Source organism: Aphis gossypii, chromosome 1, assembly GCF_020184175.1.
Source record: "Aphis gossypii isolate Hap1 chromosome 1, ASM2018417v2, whole genome shotgun sequence".
Classification (NCBI taxonomy): domain Eukaryota; kingdom Metazoa; phylum Arthropoda; class Insecta; order Hemiptera; family Aphididae; genus Aphis; species Aphis gossypii.
Genome location: NC_065530.1, coordinates 43,017,904 through 43,040,671, shown reverse-complemented (window position 1 = coordinate 43,040,671; position 22,768 = coordinate 43,017,904). Strand labels below are relative to the sequence as shown.

Here is a 22,768-nt window from a genome sequence, read left to right as displayed (position 1 = left end):
TTTTAAGTATAATACAATAATATTATATTTATTATTGGAAAAAACGCACTTTCAAACTTAACACAAATTTTTCAATTTTTTTTTTTTTTTGTTACATTTACCTACGTACCTATATTAACTAGGTAGTTTAGAATCATGATGCAAGAAGAGTTTTTCGGTTGAATCTGTTATTTCGTTTTGATGATCGTTGTTTTCTACTTTTTTTCATTCAAACACGTCTATAGCAGACAGCGGTTATCAAACTATTTTTTTGCGTAGGTACTTAGGTGTATTATTAATCAGTCACGTACCACTAATGACTAAAAATAGAAAGATCCAAATTGTACAATTAAATATTTCACTTTTTAGTTAAATAAATTTATTTTAAATAACAAAAGGCAGTAAAATACTACAATACAATTGTTTTTATTCATTAGTTTTTTAAAATAAGATATGAATTAAATAACAAATTTTCAATGAGATCAGAATCGAATATTTATTTTTAATTTTCCGTTCTACCACCATGCGGCATGTAGTGTTTCGCGTACCACAGTTGGAGAACTTATTTACTGCAGGTCTATGGTATTATTGGTATTTAGTATTTCAGTATAGGTAGTGGGTAACTTCGTCTTTTAAAATATGAGAAGAATTCGATCCCTTATAGCCTATCGGCTCCAATCGTCTCTTTCTTATCATTATCGCTGATAAATTTTAAGTAAAAACTAAAAATATGTAAATAAGTAGGTAGTTAAGTCTAAGGCACTATAAGTTGCTCTAGACGTCTAGACGTCACATAATCAAAACTTCTAAACTTGACAAATTTTGATTCACCATTGTTCTTTAATATAGTACATACTACATATAGGTAGATGATATATTTCAAAAATTTAAAAATTTACAGAGAATGGTTATTGGTTAAGTGAATTAACTTAAAATTGTTTGTCATTAGTAATGACTATAATGAGTCATTACTAAATTCACACTTATCACGCTGATATAATCTCATCTATTCAAAGAAATATATTACAGTCATATTTTTGTTACTACTATTTTAATACTAGGTACTTATGTTAGATTATGATATAAGCCGGTCTGAGAAGGTTAAGTAAAAGAATTGGGTAAAAGTCGGTGACAAGCCTATCTACCTATGTCGCATAATAATTTATAAATATATGTCATACTCTTACCAATAATCATCTCTATGACCAGTGAGTAGTGGTACCGAGTACCTACCTACGCGCGTGCAAAACTATTTTACCGAGCTACCTATTTTTTTTTTTAATTTTCTTTTAAAAAAAAAAACGATGATAATGAAATAGATTAGCGGAAATTATTAGTTTTTAAGTTATAAGTTATGACATTTTACAATTAGTGTATATTGTACTACACGCCATGTGTTTTATACATTATATATATAGTATCGCAAAATGATCAAACAAAACAATTATATCAAACACAGATACATATCTGATGGTAAACCCAATTTAATAATTATTACATTCTTCGATATCTTTTCTATTTGCTTTTTATGAGCGAGTAAAGTTAAACCTAACTATACCACCGCTCGCTGCTGCACTCGGGTAAAAAAAAAAAACGTAAATATCCCACGACTTGCTATGTAACACCACCTCAACTCACAAGTAGGCATCGAGTTCGGGACGAAGCGAACAAACGAGAAACTTAAAACAAAAATATCATATAAAAATTGTTTGATATAGGTACCTAATTGTTTTGTTTATCATTTTACGCATGGACGTAGGTAGGAATTTTTTTCGGAGGGGGTTTTGGTTTAGATATACACTGAGTTTATATTCACAATATTTATTTGAAAACTGTTTTATCTTTAATTTCGGGGGGTGTTTGAACACCCAAAGCCCCCTCCTTCACCTACAATCATGATTTTACGATTACAACAATGAGTATAATAATATAGAGTATATAAAACAGGTCGCGTATACTACAATATACACCACTTGTAAAAAGTCATAACATAAAAATTAAAAAATTCCATTTAAGCACCATCATTCTTAACTCGTTAAAATACGAGTCCTTTTCTTGGAAAAATTTTAAAAAATAAGGTCGCCTGAGAAAGCGATAAATATGAAATAGGTACCAAAAAGCAGACTACGTGACGTAATGACGTAGGTATATGAAAATGAAACATTTGCAGAAACAAGCCGTGAACATATCACTACGCCAGTGTATTACTATTTAACCATGGTTAAAAAAAAACTAAAATATTTTGGCAGCAAAATTCGGTAAACGGACGTTTCGCCCCCGTCAAAAAAACCAATCCACGGACGTTTCGTCCCCGGTAATTTTTAAGATAGGACGTTTCGTCCCGGAGAGTTATAAGACATAGGACTTTAGTCCCCGGCATATTTTGATTAAAGGACATTCGGTTCTCAGGTTTCTTAAATCGTTATTATTTATTAATTTTTAAGTAGTTTTATAATCTTTAAGTATTTCAAAAATATGTAGGAATGTCACTATTATCCAATTATTTTAAATCATTAGAAGGATTAGACGATATCTTGGTGTATTTTCATTCAACTTACGTCAACGGAACTTACAAATCCACAATAACGGAGTAGGTACGGTCGTACAACTCGCTTTCTACGACATCCACCAATGTTTTTACCACATATGTGGAACGTTTATAATGTCACAAAAGAAGGCTATGGTCGGATCAACAACGTGTCAGAAAGGTTCAACAAAAAATTAAAAAATATTGTAAGAATTAAACATCCTAATTTATATATATTTATCGAATCAATACAGATGTGCAATGCGTCTGCAACGACTGCATTGATACAAAAACAAAATGAAATAATAAATGTACTGAAAATACTGAAACTACAGTAATTTTGTACAACATTTAAATATAATAACCATAGTGACATTTTATATTATTAAAAAAAATAAATCAGTTGACCTAAAAATGTATTCATTTATTCATTTTTACGAAATTCAATATGACTTAATATAATTGTGATTTATTTAAATTTTGACTATTTGTAATTATATTGTGTGAATATTGAGTATGTAGGTATTTGTAATTTTGTAGTATTGTCATTTAAAAATTAAATTGTTCATTTAAAATTAAAGTACTTATCAAAATATGGTGGGGAGTAAACGTCCTATGTCTAATAGACCATTTATAGGTTCTACTTACTTAGTACTTACGGTTATTTGTAAAAGATTAATTGTAACATCAGGATAATTCGGATAAGCTAAAGTATACACATTACATAGGATTGTCAAAACGATGTTTCCAAGTCATAATCATATTATACCTATACTTTTGATTGTACATATTTTTATTTTTTGTTAATAATTTAATTAATATTATTTGCCAATTAAGTATTATTAAAACTATTATTACTAAAATAATAATAGAACGCAGTGTCATCTAAATTTAAATAATTTATTAAGTAATAGATACAACGATACAAGGAGCATCAATACAATATACAATATACCTCTGGGCTGATAAAAAAATTGTCAATTTTATATTCGTATTCATTTATCAAAGTAAATAAATTTAATATCTTATTTAAAGTTAAGAATATTATCTTCTAAAGCACCTAAAATGGATTTTTTTTATGAAAGTAATGAACATATTAAGCGTTCTGGTTTATATTCTTACCTTTAAATTTTATAGTAGAATTCAGTTAAATATTAAAAAAAAACTGATTTAAAAGATAAATCCTTTTCTCAGATATTTTTGAACATTAAATTGTCCAAATTATGCTTGCAAGTCAAAAAAAAATATATTTGAATTTTAATTGCTAGAAATATTTTTATACAAGGATATTATAGAGCAGAAAATAAGATGTCATGTTAAATTAAACTAATTAAATACTAAAGGTATGGTCTATACCTGCACTCAGTGCGATTTCCTTTATCATCATCAAAACTTTTTGTTATTTTCTCAGACTTAGCAACTACTATATAAGCAGCAGAATTCCTGAAAAAAGGACAAATTTTAAAGATAAAATACCATACAAGCTACCTCACAATAATGAAAATCATGTGAAAACAGCTTTAATCAAAATTGGTGACTAACATGTAATTAAATGATATGAATATAGAATACATAATATTATGTTAGGAGAAACCACTTAGGTCTTAGGACTTAGGAGATATATTTAAGTATATCTTAGACCACGGGAAGAACATCATTAATAAATTATTTAAATTTAACATCCTTGAAAAAATAAGAAAATAAATTTAATTAAAAACATAATAAATTGTTTTGTTTCATCACATTTATTAAATCATTTGGATAACAAATACCTAATAATAGATCAATATATTTATCACAACTGTTAGTTTTTTTTTTTTTTTTTAAAAAAAAAAAACAAAACTTATATGTCCTCCAACTTGTATGATTACTACATTTACACAATACAAATATTGTTAATTCAAAACTAAAAATATTGCAATTTATACAATTATACCATTACTTACAAATGTTCAACAATAAAAAAAAAAAATGATAAAAAATAAATAAAATGCTTATAAAAGTAATATTTTTGTTTAACCTATTATTTACATTTTGTTACCTAGAAAAAAAATGGAGGGAATTTACATGTTAAAATAAGATTAATATACATAAAAAATTATAATTGGTTTTACCATACATACAAATAAAAGCTTAATGATTAAAATAAAAACAAAAAATGTGTTGCAAACTAACAGTTTTCGGTTAGTAAAATATAAGCTATTTTATGAGAACTGATTAATATCAAATAAATTAAACAGTTGACACAAAACATTATTATCACGGAATTTTTATTTGGAACATCAATTTCTTTTTATAGGCATTATGATCTATTGTTTTCCTATGATAAATTAAATGATTCTATATTTAAAGAACAAACAAAACATAATTTTTAGACTTAACACAAAAATTTGTATATATTTTGTAGCATAATAGATTTTAATATATTTATTTCAATAGTAATATTACCTAAATATTAAATTATTTACTTAATTAAATTAACATTTGATCAACTATTGTGGATACTATATGCAATTTTTTCATTTTTAAATATTGTTTAATCAAGAATAAAAAAAGTATTTTATTTTTAGTTTATGAAACTAAAAAAATATAAATTTATCAATAATATACAATTAAATAAAAATAAAGTATTTATAATTTTGTTTCACGTAAAATATTACAATACAAATAATTCCACTTATCATACCAAAACAATTATTTAGGCATTGCGTAAAGTATTAAAAAAAAAAAATTAATAAATAATAATAAATTCAGGCACCCAACCCTTAGTGCAGTTAGACCAGTTGGTATTTTTGAGGAAGGTCTTTAAAAATAAAATATAATTTATAAGCATAGGAAGTTTTTATAAAATACACGCAAAATTATATCAAAAAAAGACACAAATAACAAACAAATATTAGTACAATAAATGTACTATTGGGTTAAATTTATTAAATAATAACAAATGATCTGTATAATAAATGTACTTTTTCAGTATATTATAAATTTTAATAAGACAATTATGTGTTGTGTCAACCAATTAAGTTTCACAAAATTTAAACGGTTATTGTTTTTTTAATTAATTAATATTGTGTCCCAAAAATTAGTAACCATATAATATAGACTATTATGATATTTAAATGAAATAAGTTCTATATAAATATTATTTCAAAAGTACACAGAAGTTTTATATTTATTATATAAAATGTAATGTAGACGATGATACACTTACTTAACAAGCAAAACATAAATACGTTTTGTTGTAGAATTACTTTGTATGATTATTTTTGTTAAATTGGGTTAACAAGTAAAAAATAAATAAACTAGACTAGATTTTTAAACATAAAAATCTTTTTAAACACATATGTACCCTGTGTTATGGAAGAGCTAATCCTCATCAGACATTGGCTCATATTGGGCTGTTAACATAGATCCACCACCACCACCATTTGGATCAGATGATTCATTATTTTTTTGTGTAGCTGATGCAGACATATTGATTGCAGCAGAAAATGGATAAGTGTAAGCCTGTTCATTTTTGTTGTCATCATCTGAAGTACGCATTACTTCAACAATCCGATTTTTAACATAGTCTAATGGCGATAAAGGTATATCGGCTTGAGTTGGATAAAAGCGAACTCGATTGTTGTCATCTTTCATTTGTTGCTCAAATTCTTTTTGTTGTAAAGCACGGCGAAGTTTCCAAGTATGAGGCTCAAAGCCTGCAGCTAACATATTATTAAAGGGATATTCTTTAAAAGGGTGTTCTGGTGGATATGGTTCTCCTGGACGACTCATTTCCGGACTAGCTCGTGGTTTTAAATTTTGTTTTTCATTTGCTTCGGGGAATGACTATAAAATAAAATTTTTATTAATTTCATTAAAAATTTAATATATTAAAATAAATAATATTTTGTTTTTAACTTACTTGAAATAACTTATCACCAGCTCGTTGCTGTTGGACATGTGATTGATTAGTAACTGGAGCAGCATTTGGAGGATGTCCAGTTCCATCATTACTCTGATTTATTTGATGTGTGATAATGGCATCAATTAAATTAGCTGCAGTTAATGCATGAGGTTCTGTACCTTGTCTTGAAGCTCTTCCACTACTAGCATTATCTCTACTAAAAAATAAAAATTATAAATAATACTGGTTAACATAAAACTAGGAATTAATTATACTTTTGTATATTTGATGGAGGTTCTTGATGCCTAGATACTGGAGTATTTGATCTAGATTGTTGAAATGAAGAAACAGTAGAAGGTATTTGCATTACTCTTGGTTGTTCCTGTTGCCGTTGTTGTTGTTGTTGATGTTGAAACGAAGCAGCGACCATCCTTGAATGTTGTTCAGGAGTAAGCCGATGATGCATCATTTGTTTATCCCTAATATACTGATCTCTTTGTTGCTGTTCTCTAATTTGTGCAACTGCTTGCATTTCTCGCTCTCTTTGCACAGCTATTTCACGTTCCCTTTGCATATGCTCATGTCTTTGTTGTTCTCTGTACATATGTGGCTTTGGTGCTGGAGACCCTCTTACATAACGATCCTGTTCTCTGTGTCTTTCTTCGGAATGGTTTAAAGGTACAGGTAAGCTAGGCTGTCTTATTGCAACATCTACTAAAGATCCAAGTGCTTCATGTCCAGGAGGATAAGTTTGTGGAGATGTTGCCTTAGGAGCAGTGTTATGACGTTGTATTACACCTTGACGAGTTGGTTGATAGTACATTGGACTAGTAACTGGAGGTTTTTGAACTCGAGGAAATTGAGCAGCAACATTAGAATGCATTTGTTGTGAAGTAATATAGTCATTCATAATGATTTGTCGTTGCTCACTATAATGAGGTTGTCTTGATTGATATTGAGGTTGAGGGTTGCGTTTTTGATAATAATCTGCATTCATATTTTGATTTGAACTGTGTAACATACGTTGATGAACAGGTGTGCCTTGAGTAATAGAACCACCAGGAGCTTGTGATGGCTGAGAATAACGGTTTGATTGCGGTGGCATGTATAAAGTTGCAGCTGAAACAGGAGTTCCATGCATGATGGATCCAGTAGCTTTCGAGTTATTCAATATATTAGGAGACAACTTTGATGAAACAACATTTGCTACAGATAACTGAGGTGATGTTACCTATTAAAATAGACAATTAAAAATAGTTAAACTAACTTCAAGTAAACAAAAAGTATGAATTCTAATAATCAAACCTTATTAGGCAATTTTATGTGAGATGTTTGTTTAACAGTTACATGAGGAACAGACTGCGATGGATGAACCATAACATGATTACTTGCTGCTGGAGATATTTTTGTCCAATATATTTCACCTTGCTTGCCACTTCGTCCCAATTCAGCATACTGAAATCCATTAATAATATAACAACATTTTTTATAAATTATAAAAACAAAAGTTACCTGTGGAGAATAAAATGTATTTGTTTCATGAATTTGAGTGGGAGGAGTTCTATACATAGCACCAGGTGGTGGTGGTGGTTGTGCATGTTTAATTGGCAGAGGATCAGAATAAGAATCTCCTTCTCTGGGTCTTTTGATACTTAAATCCAGTGTTACACCTTCAGGAACTCTAACTTCAGACATTTTAGAAGATTGTACTTGAACCACTACTAAACCATCTTTGTTGTGAAGTTCACGAGGTGGTGGAGGAACCACTGATATAGTAGCCATTGACTGTTGTTTGTTTTCATTATTACTAGATCCTGTATTTCTATCTTTAATTGGATATTCAGGATCCAAAAGTATGGATGATATGGTAGGCATAGAACCATTCTCCTTCTACATACACATATAAATATAAAAAAAGAAACAAATAAGTATAATATATTAAAAAATAATAATAATAAATATTTTAAGATTTTCACCTCTCGGTTAGAATGTTCTTTTGTAAATTGTTTTTCAATTACATCAGATAAAATGTCTGACACACTTAAATCAGTAACAATCTTATCTTTTTTTTCCGATTCGCTATTGGAATGTTGCATTACATTAGACTCATTTTCAGCAGTACCTCCAATTCCTTCATCTGCAGTTTCAGTAGCCGAACTATCATAATCTTCTTTGACAACAGTGGAACGAATAGAATTTTCATTATCTCGTGACTCTTTAGCAGTCAATTTTGCTTGTGGTGGACTAGTTGTATCATGTGGAGGAGATAATTGTGGTAAAGTGTTTGTTGGCGAAGGTGCACTTTGTGTATCACTGTCACACAATACAAGATTAGTCTCATCACAGCTAGAAGTACTTGACCCTGACTCTTCTTCATCTGTTAGAGCAGGTTTTTGTTCACTGCCATTCGTCTAAAAGAATTGATTATTTATTTATTTAATTTTTTTTTTTTTGAAATTTAATAAATATAATAAATTTTACCTTTTTATACTCCTGAACCAAAAGATCAAGACCTAGCTTTTTTCGGAAGCTAAAATAAAACTCTTTGCACTGATAGTGGCTTTTATTTTGTCCAACTAATTTACTTATTTCACTCCAACGAGTGCCATGTTCACGAATTCCCTTCTTTAATGCATTAGTCTCTTCATCAGTCCAACCATCTAAAGTATCAGTACTAATATTGTTTGATGTTCCTACTACACCAAGTGCCATTAAACGTCTTTGGATCCGATTAAAGCAAGCTGAACAGCATTTTGTTGTTGTTGGACCAATTTCTAAACAAAATAACATTGTTTTAATTTAAATAATAAAACTATAACAAACTGATAACTTACGAAATTCTGAAGCAATAATATCTTGAGCAGTATTCCATTTAGCAGGTAATGGGCGCAATCGTTTAACAGGTCTTCTATTGTTGGATTGAACAGTGGGACAGGATGGTAATGGACAATATATCACACGGCGATTTTGGGATCGTACCACTTTACAACGGCAAGTATTACAAACTCTAGCTCCAGGAATAATATCTTCTGGCTTCACACCATATTGTGCTGCATCTGATGGATTTAGTGTCCTAGGACATGCCACATTTTCTGCTTTACAAACAGCACACATACCTTTAGGTACATCTCCTTTGGACCCAGTTTCATCTATAATGATAAATCATGAATAAAATGTATGTATAGTTAGGTTATTTTAAAATTAATTTAAAAATAATATACTGTGATATTATATCAGTATAAAGCAAAAAAAAAAATGTAATTGGTTTTATAATTAATTTAAGTGTTTAATCAAAATCAAATTAATTAAATTATGTTGTTGTATTATAAAACTCTTACTTAGTGTTTAATTTATTAAGATTAATAAAAATATTAAGAATTGTTTTCAATACAATAATTATAAATAAATCCTTATAAAGAAATTTCATATTATTTCAAAAAATGTAGACCAGAGAATTTATAAATTTTAATCTAACACAATAAACAAATAATCATTATGTTACACATTTTACATTAGTATTTATTTCTCACTTACAATTTAAAAATATAATATACATTTATAAAAAGTAATAAATGTTTTATAAATGTTCACTTCATGTTGTAAACACAGCACCATAAATAAATTCCCCAGAGAGTGGAAAATACTACATTCCCCTATCCGTAGAAACATTTGTGTTAGCATTACATAATTGAACAGACTTTTCATATTCCTGAGGGTATAAATCTAATTGAAGAGTATAAATTGCTGGGTAAATAGTTTTTCATTTTACAGTTTACCAGTTTAATTTGATAGGTATTTAACATTTTGCTGATATGCAAAAGCTAAAATAATTTAATGTAGGTATAGTTTTTTGATTAATTAATTATGTTAGTGGTGTTATTTTTAATCTCTTGAGCCTAAGAAAACTTTTATCCTTAAAAGTATTTTTTCTAAAGTAAAATAATAAAACAGAATAGGTGAAAATTACTTTGCTAGTTTAATTTGATAGGTATATCAATACTATTTTAGCTGATCCACAAAAACTTAAATAGTGTTTTATATATTATTTTAACTGATTAATGAAGTTAGTAGCGTTATTTTTAATTTCCTGACTCTTAGAATACTTTTATGCTTGAAAAATATTTGCACTTCAGTAAAATGATAAATAAAATATAATTGGTGAAAATCATAACAATTTATAATTAAGTCAAAAAAAAAAATAAAAATAAATGAAGATTTAATATTCATTTCACTATACTAAGAATTACAACATTGAATACTTAAATTAATATATGTGTTATTTATTTAACAAATATTGTTAACTTTCCATTATTATATTGTATTATTTGTACAATACATTAATTGGAGAAATATAATTTAATCATTGTAAGCTTAATTTTTTTCAATGGTATTCAAATATAATTTACATTATCTAATATTTATTTTTAAATACTGATGGAATATAATTTTAATACCATAATTAATTGAAGGTTAAAGAAATACTCTTGGGAATACAAGATAAACAAATGGTATGCGGATAACGAGGTAGTAAATATTGTCAGAATGAGAAACAGTTATGTACAGTATTAAAATTAAACGGACCGGAAAAGCTGCTAGAGAGAGCTCCTCTCATCAACCAATAGGGGCTGCAGACTTTACTACAGATGAATATTTTAACAAACATTATTTCAGTTTCATTACGATACTACCAGTACAATCATGTACCGTTTTATGGCACCTGACATAACTATCTATGTAATGTCTTTAAATAACAGATTTCGTGCTTTTCTATCTCATCGAGAACTTCTTGCACAGTACAGTGGTTATTTTAAATCATTACAAAATTGTGAGACAAATAAAGTATTTCTTCCTAACATTACTGATGATACTTTTTCAATAATATTATCATATATTTATACAGGAGTACTTAAAATAAATAATGATAACATTCATTCTGTTCTATTAGCAACACACACTCTTCATATGCCACAAGCATCACACATGTGTCGACAATTTTTAATAACTCAAGATCAAAATATAATAAAACCCATCGCCAAACTACCATCATTCATAGATGCATCAGTAATACAACAGCCAAATGAAAATAGAACACTAAAAATATCAGAAGAATCTAATTTCAAGCCACCGATTCGCAAAGAAAATATAATTTTAGATATAGCAAGTTGTGATGGACCAGTTCAGTTTTATAGAGTTCTTAATGAAAACTATAAAGGTGATGAAAAGAGATCAACACTAAAACAATCATATAACTGTGAATATTGTAATCATCCATTTAAAAGTAAGTACTGTTATGAAAAGCATATTAATAGACATTTAAATATAAATTCAATTGATAACAAATTGGATAAAAAAAAAAATCCTTCAATTCAATATTACCCATGCAGACAATGTGGATCAAAATTTCCAAGTTATTATTTTGTTCACAAACATAAAAAATATTGTAAGATAAGTAAATTCTAACTATTTTGTTTTTTTAAAAGAATCTATTGTATTGTATGTTATTGTATTAACTTAAAGTAAAAACATGACTTACGTTGAGAATCCATTAATTCTTCATCAGTTGTACTTGTATTTTCTCCTTTTAATTTATCATCTTTTCGTCTTTCTTTCTTTTTAGATTCAGGCTTTAATTCACTAAACAATATTCATATTATTGTTGTATATTAATAAAATATACAAGAAAAATAATATAACAATAATTTAAGTTTGGTATACTTAATTGACGGTGATTATACGAAAAACTAAAATGTATGATTGAAATAAAATGACCACTTTAATTTGTTATTTGTTATTCTATTAGAATTAAATAAATTAAATTGCTGCGGAATTCATGAACTAATATTATTGTATACACAAAATGTATTTTTTAATTTATGTTTATATAATTTAAATATAATTAAGTATGTATGAAAAATAAACTGAAATTATAATTGATGAATATTGTAGTAATAAAGTCTAATACATGATATTATTATCAGAAAAATACATATTTTAATTATTGATTATTTTAAACTAAATTATGATTTTTTTTATAATTAATTACTATATAGATGTATTAATGGATGTGATAATAGTCACAAGACAATAAAATCACCAAAAAATATATAACAAAAAATTTGAGGTGACTATTAAGATGTCCTACTATATATTAAATATCTATCCATTATTTTACAAATAATATTGATTATTTTTAACATAATATTAATTGTATTTACCTTGTATGTGGCGTAATAGATGGCTGTATCAAATTTTTAACAGATTCATTACTTTGGTCTTTATTGATTAGTGAATTTTCAGTTTCATTATTAGCACCTTGTTCAGTAGCAATTTCTACTTCTACAGATGCCGGAGTTTCTTCATTTTCAGGTATTACACTTTGAGCTGCCGAGACTTGTGCTAAATTTGATGATGCTGCTTCACTACCTTGACGCTCTCGTTGAAGCCTAGTTGTAACACCAATCGAAGTTGAATTTAAAATATCTAATGAATTCAATGAACTATTAGCAGGTGTTCGATTTTGAGCAGTACGACGTCTTGCTTGCCATTTAGCTTTGCCTACAAAATTTAATTTTTTAAAAAAATTTTTTAATAAATTATATCAGGTTTAATATCAATGCTTACGTAATAATCTTTTGTACTCTTCTTTGGGCTTGCTTAAATAATAATATTGAACGCAATCAGAAGGACATTTTTTATCAAGATAAGATGCTATTGCACCAAAATTCTTGGGATGAGCAATAAAACGATCTTTAAACACATCCTTTTCTTGTTGTGTCCAAATATTAACATACTTCCTCTCATTATACTCTGTTTTATAGTGCAATACAAGTCCATTGTTGTTCAAATAAGTTAAATGTCGTTCATGTGGATCTAACATAAGTGGTGGTATAACTGCATAAGACCTCATTTTTTTGTCCTCCATCTAAATTTATTATTAATTATTATATTATTCAGAATTTATGGAATCTTTTAGATTTTGATATTATAACTAATTATGAGGTGAACTACCATCTGGTTATCATAATTTAGTTATCATAACTCCCATACCTACCTGAACATAATTTTTAATAATTGGTCAAATATAAAAGGGCGATACTTAAAAAAAAAAGAAATTGAACTAGTACAAAACAAAAATATGAATTTTAGAAAAATAGAAACATAATAATTAACTTGAAGTAGAAAATACAATACTAGGCTAGAGTTAAAAGGAATAGATGATTATAGATTATGATCTTAACATTGCATAATTAATATCAACAAATTACTATCAAAATATAAACAACTTTTGAGTGGTCACAATAATCTAATTTAGATAACCAGAAAATTATAAATAGTAGTAATAAATGAAAAGTACTGAATTGATTTGTAAAAAAGTAAATTTACTTTATTACAAATTTATTTAAATTATTTAACTTTTAATAAAATTACCTCTTGCTCTTGCAAACCATCCATGATCTCTTCTAAATCTGCTTCACTTTTTATACGAGCACCAACTCTATTGAATCTTTCTTTATCTTCACGTGCTTTTCTTAATTCTGGGAATACTTTTTCAAATAACTCTCTATGTTTTGCTTCTTTAGCTTTTCGTTTTTGAGAGCTTTCAACTTTTTCAACTCTACGAATCCAATCCTTATAAAGTTTAGAGTAAGTTTCAGTAATTTCGGTTTTCTTTTGTAGTTGTTCCATTTTCTTTTTCCTTAGATGTTCCAACAATGTCGATTTAAATAATGAATACCTAATAATATAATGATTATTATAAAACAATAATTATAAATTCAAATTGATTATGATTTTGCTTAAACGCATATCAAATTTATTTTAATAAGTATTTATTGTGGAAGTTAACTAAGTTTAAAATTTATAAAAATTGTTTGAGAGGAAACTTCACCTACGTACAATGTATTCTCAATTATCTGTAATCTTCCGTGGAAATATTTTGCATTTAAATAATTTATAATTTTTCATCAAGCATAAGTATTTTTTATCTTTTATAATAAAATTTAAAATAGTTTTGTTATATTATATGAATATTTAAATAAAAATAAAACATACTCTAATTTAATTTTTCTCAAATACAATTTAGAATTACATGATTTAATTTCTTTGAAATCTATACATGAATTACATTTGAATTTGAATTTTACTGATTAGCCATGGTTGCCAAACTACCATATTCCGAGGATAATCGAGAGTACACTAAATTTTGTCATTAACCATCTGATTAATTATGCATTAGAACACAAAATGCATAGGCAAGCCAAACTCAGAAGAATCCATGTCACTTTCTGAATTTTGATATTGATTTATTTATTTATCAAAGTTATATTTTAATTATCTAAGTATATACAAAAAAATTATAATAGTAATTAATTGAAACTTGCTTTGCAATTATCTACCTAGATTTTAATTATATTCAAAATGATACAAAAAAATAGAGTTAAATGAATTGTTCCACATGCAAAAAATGATAAAGTTAAACGTAAAATTTATTATGATGTACATTTATAATGTAGAGTTAATAAATTCAAATGTGCTATAAATTATTAAATTATAATATTGAATATTATTCTTACTTTCTCCTGTTTTCATGATAAATATCAGCATCTGATGGTTGATTATATAAAGGCTGCAAAACAAAAAATAAATTTAACATAAAATAAAAATAAAAAATTTTAATTTTGAAACTGCCAATTTAGAACTTTAGATTCTGATTAATATATACATCTTACAATATATTTTTTCTGTTGGTTAGTAAAAATACTTTAATTTTAAACTTTGGGGATTAAGGGTAAACTGGATTTAATTGATACTTCAAGAAATAAAAAAAAAGACAATATTTTCCAAAATAATTGTGCAAAACAAGAAATTTTATGCAAAACCAATGCTAAATATTTTGTTATAATTCAAAAACAATATAAATTATGCATGGAGACTTAACATTATTATTTATAATATGAATTTTATTACATAAAATTTAGATTAATTTTAAACTTTTACCTAATTATACTATAAAGCACTATTATACAATAATTATATTAAGCTGTATGAATTCAAAAATTAACAATAACAACTATTATATATAAAAAAAAAAAATTAAAAATTCTTTTATTTTAAATAATGTAAAATTGATATACACTTCAAAATTAAATCATTTTATTGAATAAACTATTAAAAATAATAGACTAGTACACTTACAAGATCAGTTTTGTTGGCAAATTTTTCAAGGCTCATTCTTGATTCCAATGCTTTTTTCTAAAATTCAAATATACAAATATGAAAATTTTATACAATTAAAAAATTAAAGAATAAAATTTAGCTATAAACAAATTATAATATTGAAACCATGATATGGGTAGATTTCATTTAAAATGGATATTATGATATATATTTTTATTTATGTTAACCCATCCAGACTATTAATTTTTACATAATATTTGAATACAATAATAAAATATATAAAATATTATGCCCTCATAGTTGACAAATAGCTTGTCACACCAATTTTTATTAATAATTAAGGTATATCTATATAATTGATAAATGTAAAATATTCAACTTTAGATTTAAGTAATATTAAACAGCAAATACTATTTACGCTGACTTACCATGTGGTTAAATTTGGTTATAATAGTTTTAAACACAATACAAAATAATTAAATGAACATCAAAATAATGGTCATAGGTAATCAGTATTAATATTTTACACATCTAAATGTATTTCATAAAACTACTGAAAAGGGCAAAAGCTTAGTTATAGAGAACTTAATTTTTGTTTTATAAATAAAAAAAAACATAAGATTTTTTGCTGGATAGTTTCTCCTTCCACATTATATTAATATACACAATAATGACATATAATTCATCATGTTGTATTTCATTAAAAAACTATTTAATTTGTTTATTGACCCATGTTAACACATTGTAAATATTTTTTAATTATACAAAAAAATAATAATAATAATATTAAAACATAGACAATATATATTATTATAATTTTTAGAATAACTATGGACTTTTTATTTAATATCATACAAACTATAATAGATAAATTGCATACTTTACAGCAGATATAAGATTTTTAACCCATATCACTATTTTTTAATGTATTAATTTCCTAGCCCTGTCATTAGAATATTATAGAGCAATATTTACCCTGTTTGATGCATAAATTCGTTGAACTGGAGTCAAAAAGTTTGTTGGATCTTCTTCTTCACATTCGTTAATTGTATCCTCTTCAAGTTCTACTTTATTAACTTCTGAATTCAATTCTTTTTGTTCATAATTTTCCTAAAAAAAAAAAAAAACAATTATGTTAGACAAATCAATTAATAATGTTTCCTTTTTGTTTGCTTTTACTTTTAACTTGATCAAGTCTTCAATTTCTTGAGTAATATTATTTATATCACTTTCAATTTTATTTAACTTTGGAGTAATATCATTAACTTTCTTATATTCTGGCATGGGTTCATCAATAGTTGGTGAAATAGCTTCTACTTGAGGGTTGTATGCACTTGTGGATGGGGGATCCTGTAAAAAGTTTTACATACATTATTATTTACATATTCACAAAGATTAACTAATTTAAAGAATAATTAAAATGGTAATGAAATTAAGAACTTGCATAAAGTTAAAAAAGTAAATCTTGGATGATATTAATATGTATAAAATAAGTAAATATATAATAATAATATAGAAAATATTTATACACACAGATATATCAATTTTAAGAGGTGGTTGAGGCGAAATAGGATGGAGTAATTTTGGTTTTTTCATAGGAGGTGGAGGACCATGATCTGGTCTTTCTCTCATGAAGTTCATTGAAACCGTATTATGAGAATTATGATTCAATGATTCATCTCGATAATGTTCCATTCTAAAATAATAATTCAAAATTAAATTATAATATAGAAGTAGGTAAATCATTAAATTATAACACAATTTAGCTTATTTTAACTTACTGCAAGCGACTTCGTTGATAATAATCACTTGTGGCAGACAGCAAAGAAATACGATTCTGCCTAGCGACAGTAGGCATCATATCACTCCTTGCTAATTCAAATGGAACACCTATTGTAACTCCTCTATCTGATATCTAAGAAGAAAAAAACCAAAGTTATTAGTTATGATTACATATAAGTATAAATTACAGTTTCAAAAAAAAAAAATAATAAAAAATAGATATTAAAATTATACTTTTTTAATATAAATTATTTAGTTTTAAGATTAAATTGATAAATTAATATTTTGTAAAATAGTATGATTAAAATATTTATAATATTAGTTTTACGACTTACATTTAATGCTCTAGAATGAAACGGTGCATCTCTATACACATTTGATGCTGTGGTTGTAGATGACATGTATACAGGTTGAGAAACATATCGTATATTAGCCGGGTACCCAACAAAATTATTATGAACTTGGCCAGCACCAGCAGATGGCTTATATGGCCCATTTTCTCCTGGTACTTGAACTACACCATGGTTAACATTTCTTCTAAATGAAAATAAAATCAAAAAAATCGTCAAATACTATAATTCATAATAAATTCACGCTTTCATTGATAAAATATTAAAAATTCAATAATGCATCTTGAATTTAATATTTTAGAGTTATCAAATAAAATATAAGTACATAACAATAGCATTAACATCGACATTAAGTATATATTGTTTGAGGGCCTCTTTAAAGATTAAGTTTATCTAAATAATTAACTTATCAGAATATTAAATGTTAGGTAACTGGAATTAGTTTTGATAGCTTAAGAGTTGTAACATAAATCTTTATAGAATTTATAACCTATAATTTTATAAATATTATTTAGAATTATATACTAGTCATAGGTAAAGATAATTAATTATATAATTAATAAAGGGATGAATAAAATAATGGAGTTAGATGTTTAGTAAATCTTTATTCACAGTGAATAATGCAGATAATTATAATATGAATGTAAAAGAAACGTTTTAATGTTTTTTTTTTTTTTTTTTTTAATTATAATATTGAGATCAGCATAAAAATTAATAAAAGCCAAACATAATAGAACTTGTACTTATTACATTATTAATTTAAAAAAATTGCTTAACTACTTTATTTCAACCAAACTGAAAAAAAAAATAATATAACATAAGTACTTTTGTATAATTTACACTAACCCATGAATTTGAGGATTCCTTTGAGAATAAGCCATTTGAGCTTGTGAAGGCATGGCAGCACGATCCAGATGTATAACTGTTTGTTGTACAGCTTCCATAACAGTTTTAACTGAACCAAATCTCTTCGTTTGCCACTATAAATCAAATAAAAGCTTGTTATTATTTAATTTACAGACACAATTTATTTGTTAACAATTGCCGTAGATAATATCTAGGTACACTCCAATATGAAAAATAGGTATGAATTATGAATAGGTATTATCATAACTTATATGCAACTAAATCTTTATAAATAAAATATATAATAAATATAAAATAAATTATAAGCATAGTTCATCAGTGTGATGTTTTATAGTAGTTAATGTACAATATTTACTATTTTGTAATATTGTTTACAATGTATATACCTATGTGCGATGTATATAGAAAGTAAATACAAACTTTTGTCAATTGCATTTTTGTAAGAAAAAAATATCTACCAACCTTATGAATAGATTTTATAATTTGTAATTTATTAATATGAGTTTAAATAATTTAATACTAAATACCTAGTATATATATATATATATATATTATTTTTTTTAATGTGCTAATATGCTTTGTAAATAACATTACTAAAATTAACCTCTTCTAGTTAATACAAATTTGATTCAATTTATGTATAAACAAAAAAATTGATCATTAAAAGAAATATGCATACCTTATATTAACTAAACAAGTCTATTATAACTCATGTTTTTATGTTAAAATATTTATAGCTCATCAAGAAATTGTGCACCATGTTAGGTAGTTATGCAATACTTATTTATCACTGAGCAAAGTAAAATATATTTATATAATATTCAAAACTCTTTCTTTGCACTTACACACAAGATAATACTGTTAAAATTGGGTGATAAATAAAATTAAACATTTATAATTCATTTGTAGGTAAATCTGGTGATATTGATATTATTAATATTTTTTTTTTTTAAAAATGAGATAGTAAGAATATAAAAACCGCATGCCATGCATAATAACACAAGGATAACTGTATTAACCATAGGTTAACACAGTAAACAATTTAAATTAATACCTACTTAAAAAGTTTATAAATAACATTTTTGCAAATTTATTGAATAATTTACAATCAAATTAATTGTGTCTTACATATCAAAAGGATAATTAATAATTATTACATAGGTTAGAATATTAAAAAATATAAGATAATTACAAAATTCAGTAATAGCCAATAAGTAAATTTATTTATTTAAAATAATATTGAATTAAGGATGTTATGTTTAATAATGAGATTATAATCTATGCAACAAAATTATATTTATTATTATTGTTATTATATTATTAATTTTAGTTTCAACAATAGAGACCATTAGCTTTTCATTATATTATATTTTACATAATTCAACTAACAATTTAGTTTCAAATAAAGATTTATGACTACTGAGCAATAGTATTTATTTCAATTTTATAGTTATTATAATAAATAAAAGTCATTTCAAGTTAAAAAGTTAAGATCATTTACTAATATTTATAAACAATTTAATAATTATATAGTATGTTAGGTATTATAACAAACACATAAATATGATTGATGATGAAGATAAATACTTATAGATAAATTATCTAAAGTAAATGGTTTTATTTGTATCGTAAACTAATTTTTGAGCAGTCCAGAACATTTTTCATCAGCAGGTTATTGCACAATACAAATAATATATTACTTAGATATTTCTTAGATAATCTTTAAATTACTCATGTAAAAAATCTTACAACTAAGTTAACTTAGGTTAAAACAATAAAGATTTGAATGAATACCAATACAATATTATTAATTGTAAATGATGATAGTACAAGAAATTTTTAATATCATACTTGTTTTTAACTGGTAAATAAAAGAACTTAACTATTAACAATGAGTAAGAATTGAGAATATGAGGATTTACATCCATTTTAATATTACCATACAAACATAATAATTGATATCATTAAAATACATTGTGAACAACATTTTGATATCTGTATTGTGATTAATAAGTGAAGTTTAATAATATACATATTGTACCAGATACCAATTATACTAATGAATAATTTATGTTAAACAGGCCATAGCTTCATCATTTATAAAAATTTACTTTCAATTAAAAATAAGTAAACAATTGAAGGAACTCAATGTGTTGTAGTACTGAACATTCAAAAAGTGAATAAAACAAAAGATAGATTATCTAGGTCCCAATATTTAATAATAATTTTGTTTTACAATAATATTAATTTTAAATAAGACTAGGTAGTATACAGATATTGTAATCACCAAACATACACAAGAAATTATTTTAAAATAAAATTTTGATTGTAATCCAATTATTTAAAGGTTATACACCCTCTAGACTTAGTATTATACTTTATAATACACAATAATATTTTGTAATATAATTGTTAATGGTACAGATAGACTCCATACATCCTTTAACTTTTAATAATTTATTAACATATATTAAAATATCTATAGACATATTTAAAAAACTAGTAAAATAGTAATGATAAATGCCAACTGTGTTAACTAGAAAGAATTATTTTGTTCCGAATCAATATTTTACAACACGTCTGTCGGTCACTTATTATATTTTCACGAACAACATGTCGTTACTCGTTAGTGACACAATATAAGTTCCAAGTACTTACTAGATACCTAACATTAAAAAATAACACAACAAAAAATACCAGATTGAAGTTGGTCACACACTTAAGTTTTATTTATCTGTCAGCAATATTTAATATAGTTTAAACAATATACATGAACAGTAAGTATGGTTAAAAAAGGAGATGCTGAACACTGTTTATTGTAACAGAAATAACTGGGTAGTTTTTGCTAGATTTTTGCTATATGTTTTGAGTTTAAATATGTACAACATAGATCGCACATAGAACAATAAAATATTTTATGTGTGCGATTGTTCCAAATATACAAATAAATAAAACTAGTGTATGACAAGAATTAGGTTTGCATGCCGATCCTGACCACTGTCTTGGAGAGTACAACACTACATGGAGGAATACTACGATGACAGCATGGATATATGGTTATACCTATACATATGTAATATTATTTATCAGGTCATAATGGACGGACCACGTGAGGACAAAATATCAACGTCTATGACCCAAAACCGATAATAATAAAAAATAAATTAAGCATAAAAATCAAATAGTCAAAAATATATGCACGTAATACAATACCTACCATTAATATTTATTATATTATGTACCTACTTTTACGGCGTTTTAAATCCTCAACTATAGAACATTAGATCCGCATGTTGAATATCTCCGATGGTAACGACAAAGTACCGATGGTTTCCAACCAACACATCTGCACTGTTTTTTAATTTTCTAATTATTCTAAATTATTATTATTGTTGTTTTTATTCGAACGACCACGCGCCGTACATCGTCGTCACAACTCCTCGGTGCGTGTCGCATGCGATACGCGTTAGACGATTGAGATTACCAAACTTCGAAAAAATACGGTCGGTCGGTCGGTCTGTCGGTCGGACAGACGGTACGGCGGATAAATATCGGGTCGCGGACGCGCCGCGGGGTACACTGACTACGCTGCGGACGATTGTCGAGAAAAACGAAATACGAGACGGAAATTTCAAAATTTTTTCTTCCTCATTTCGACTGTTTGTTATTTATTTTCGTGTTCCGCCTACGGGGAAAAAAAAAAAAAAAACTTCTCCGCTGGGGACACGGTCGTCGCGCTCGCTTGACATCAACCACACGGCTCCAAACAGGTTCGGGCAAATCCAATCGGTCGCTTCGGGTGAGGTAGAGTACCTCGGTCGATCCCACGGCGTACGCTGTACAATGATGGCTGGCGGCTGCCCGATCCGGGGTAGGGGGAACCCCTCGATTGCGGACCAAACAAAACACGATGGATTCGCCGAGCTCGCAGTGTGACCGGGTCGCACGGTATTTACGGCGTCCGTATAACAAAGCCGCACGGTAAAAACCGGGAGAGAAGAACGAAATAAAATAAACGTACGTCACGCGATGACGACCCGACCCGACCCGAGCCGACGTTCTCACAATAACAATAATAATACTCGACATGTTGTAATGTATGTGTGTGTGTGTGTGTGTGTGTGTATGTGTATATGTCATAAATTTATAAATACACACACATACACACCCACAAACACGTACGTCGGACGTGTATGT

At 26.7% G+C, this 22,768-nt stretch overlaps 2 protein-coding genes across 5 annotated transcripts; one reads left to right on the top strand and one right to left on the bottom strand.

The window, feature by feature from the left end:
- Window positions 1-4,232: 4,232 nt before the first annotated feature.
- On the bottom strand, window positions 4,233-22,378 carry LOC114123967 (nuclear receptor corepressor 1-like). Of its 4 annotated transcripts, none has more exons than XM_050197843.1 (21): window positions 21,818-22,378; window positions 18,551-18,684; window positions 17,690-17,891; window positions 17,354-17,487; window positions 17,106-17,268; window positions 16,752-16,922; window positions 16,548-16,682; window positions 15,591-15,647; window positions 14,969-15,021; window positions 13,824-14,130; window positions 13,017-13,317; window positions 12,611-12,950; window positions 11,929-12,029; window positions 9,230-9,544; window positions 8,877-9,169; window positions 8,372-8,806; window positions 7,908-8,285; window positions 7,701-7,850; window positions 6,671-7,626; window positions 6,414-6,609; window positions 4,233-6,337 (listed from the first exon to the last, which is right to left on the bottom strand). In XM_050197843.1, exons 2-21 carry the CDS (start codon window positions 18,646-18,648, stop codon window positions 5,873-5,875), a joined length of 5,250 nt encoding a protein of 1,749 aa, XP_050053800.1. In that variant the 5' UTR covers window positions 18,649-18,684; window positions 21,818-22,378; the 3' UTR covers window positions 4,233-5,872. The 4 variants fall into 4 exon arrangements, with proteins under 4 accessions (XP_050053800.1, XP_050053787.1, XP_027842913.2 ...); XM_050197830.1 differs by having other exon boundaries at window positions 6,414-6,612; window positions 21,814-22,377; XM_027987112.2 differs by having other exon boundaries at window positions 6,414-6,612; window positions 21,818-22,377.
- On the top strand, window positions 10,951-11,920 carry LOC114123968 (zinc finger and BTB domain-containing protein 49). The gene is given in 2 exon segments (XM_050197847.1): window positions 10,951-11,085; window positions 11,088-11,920. Coding segments are annotated over 2 exon segments (903 nt in total). The 3' UTR covers window positions 11,856-11,920.
- Window positions 22,379-22,768: the final 390 nt, after the last annotated feature.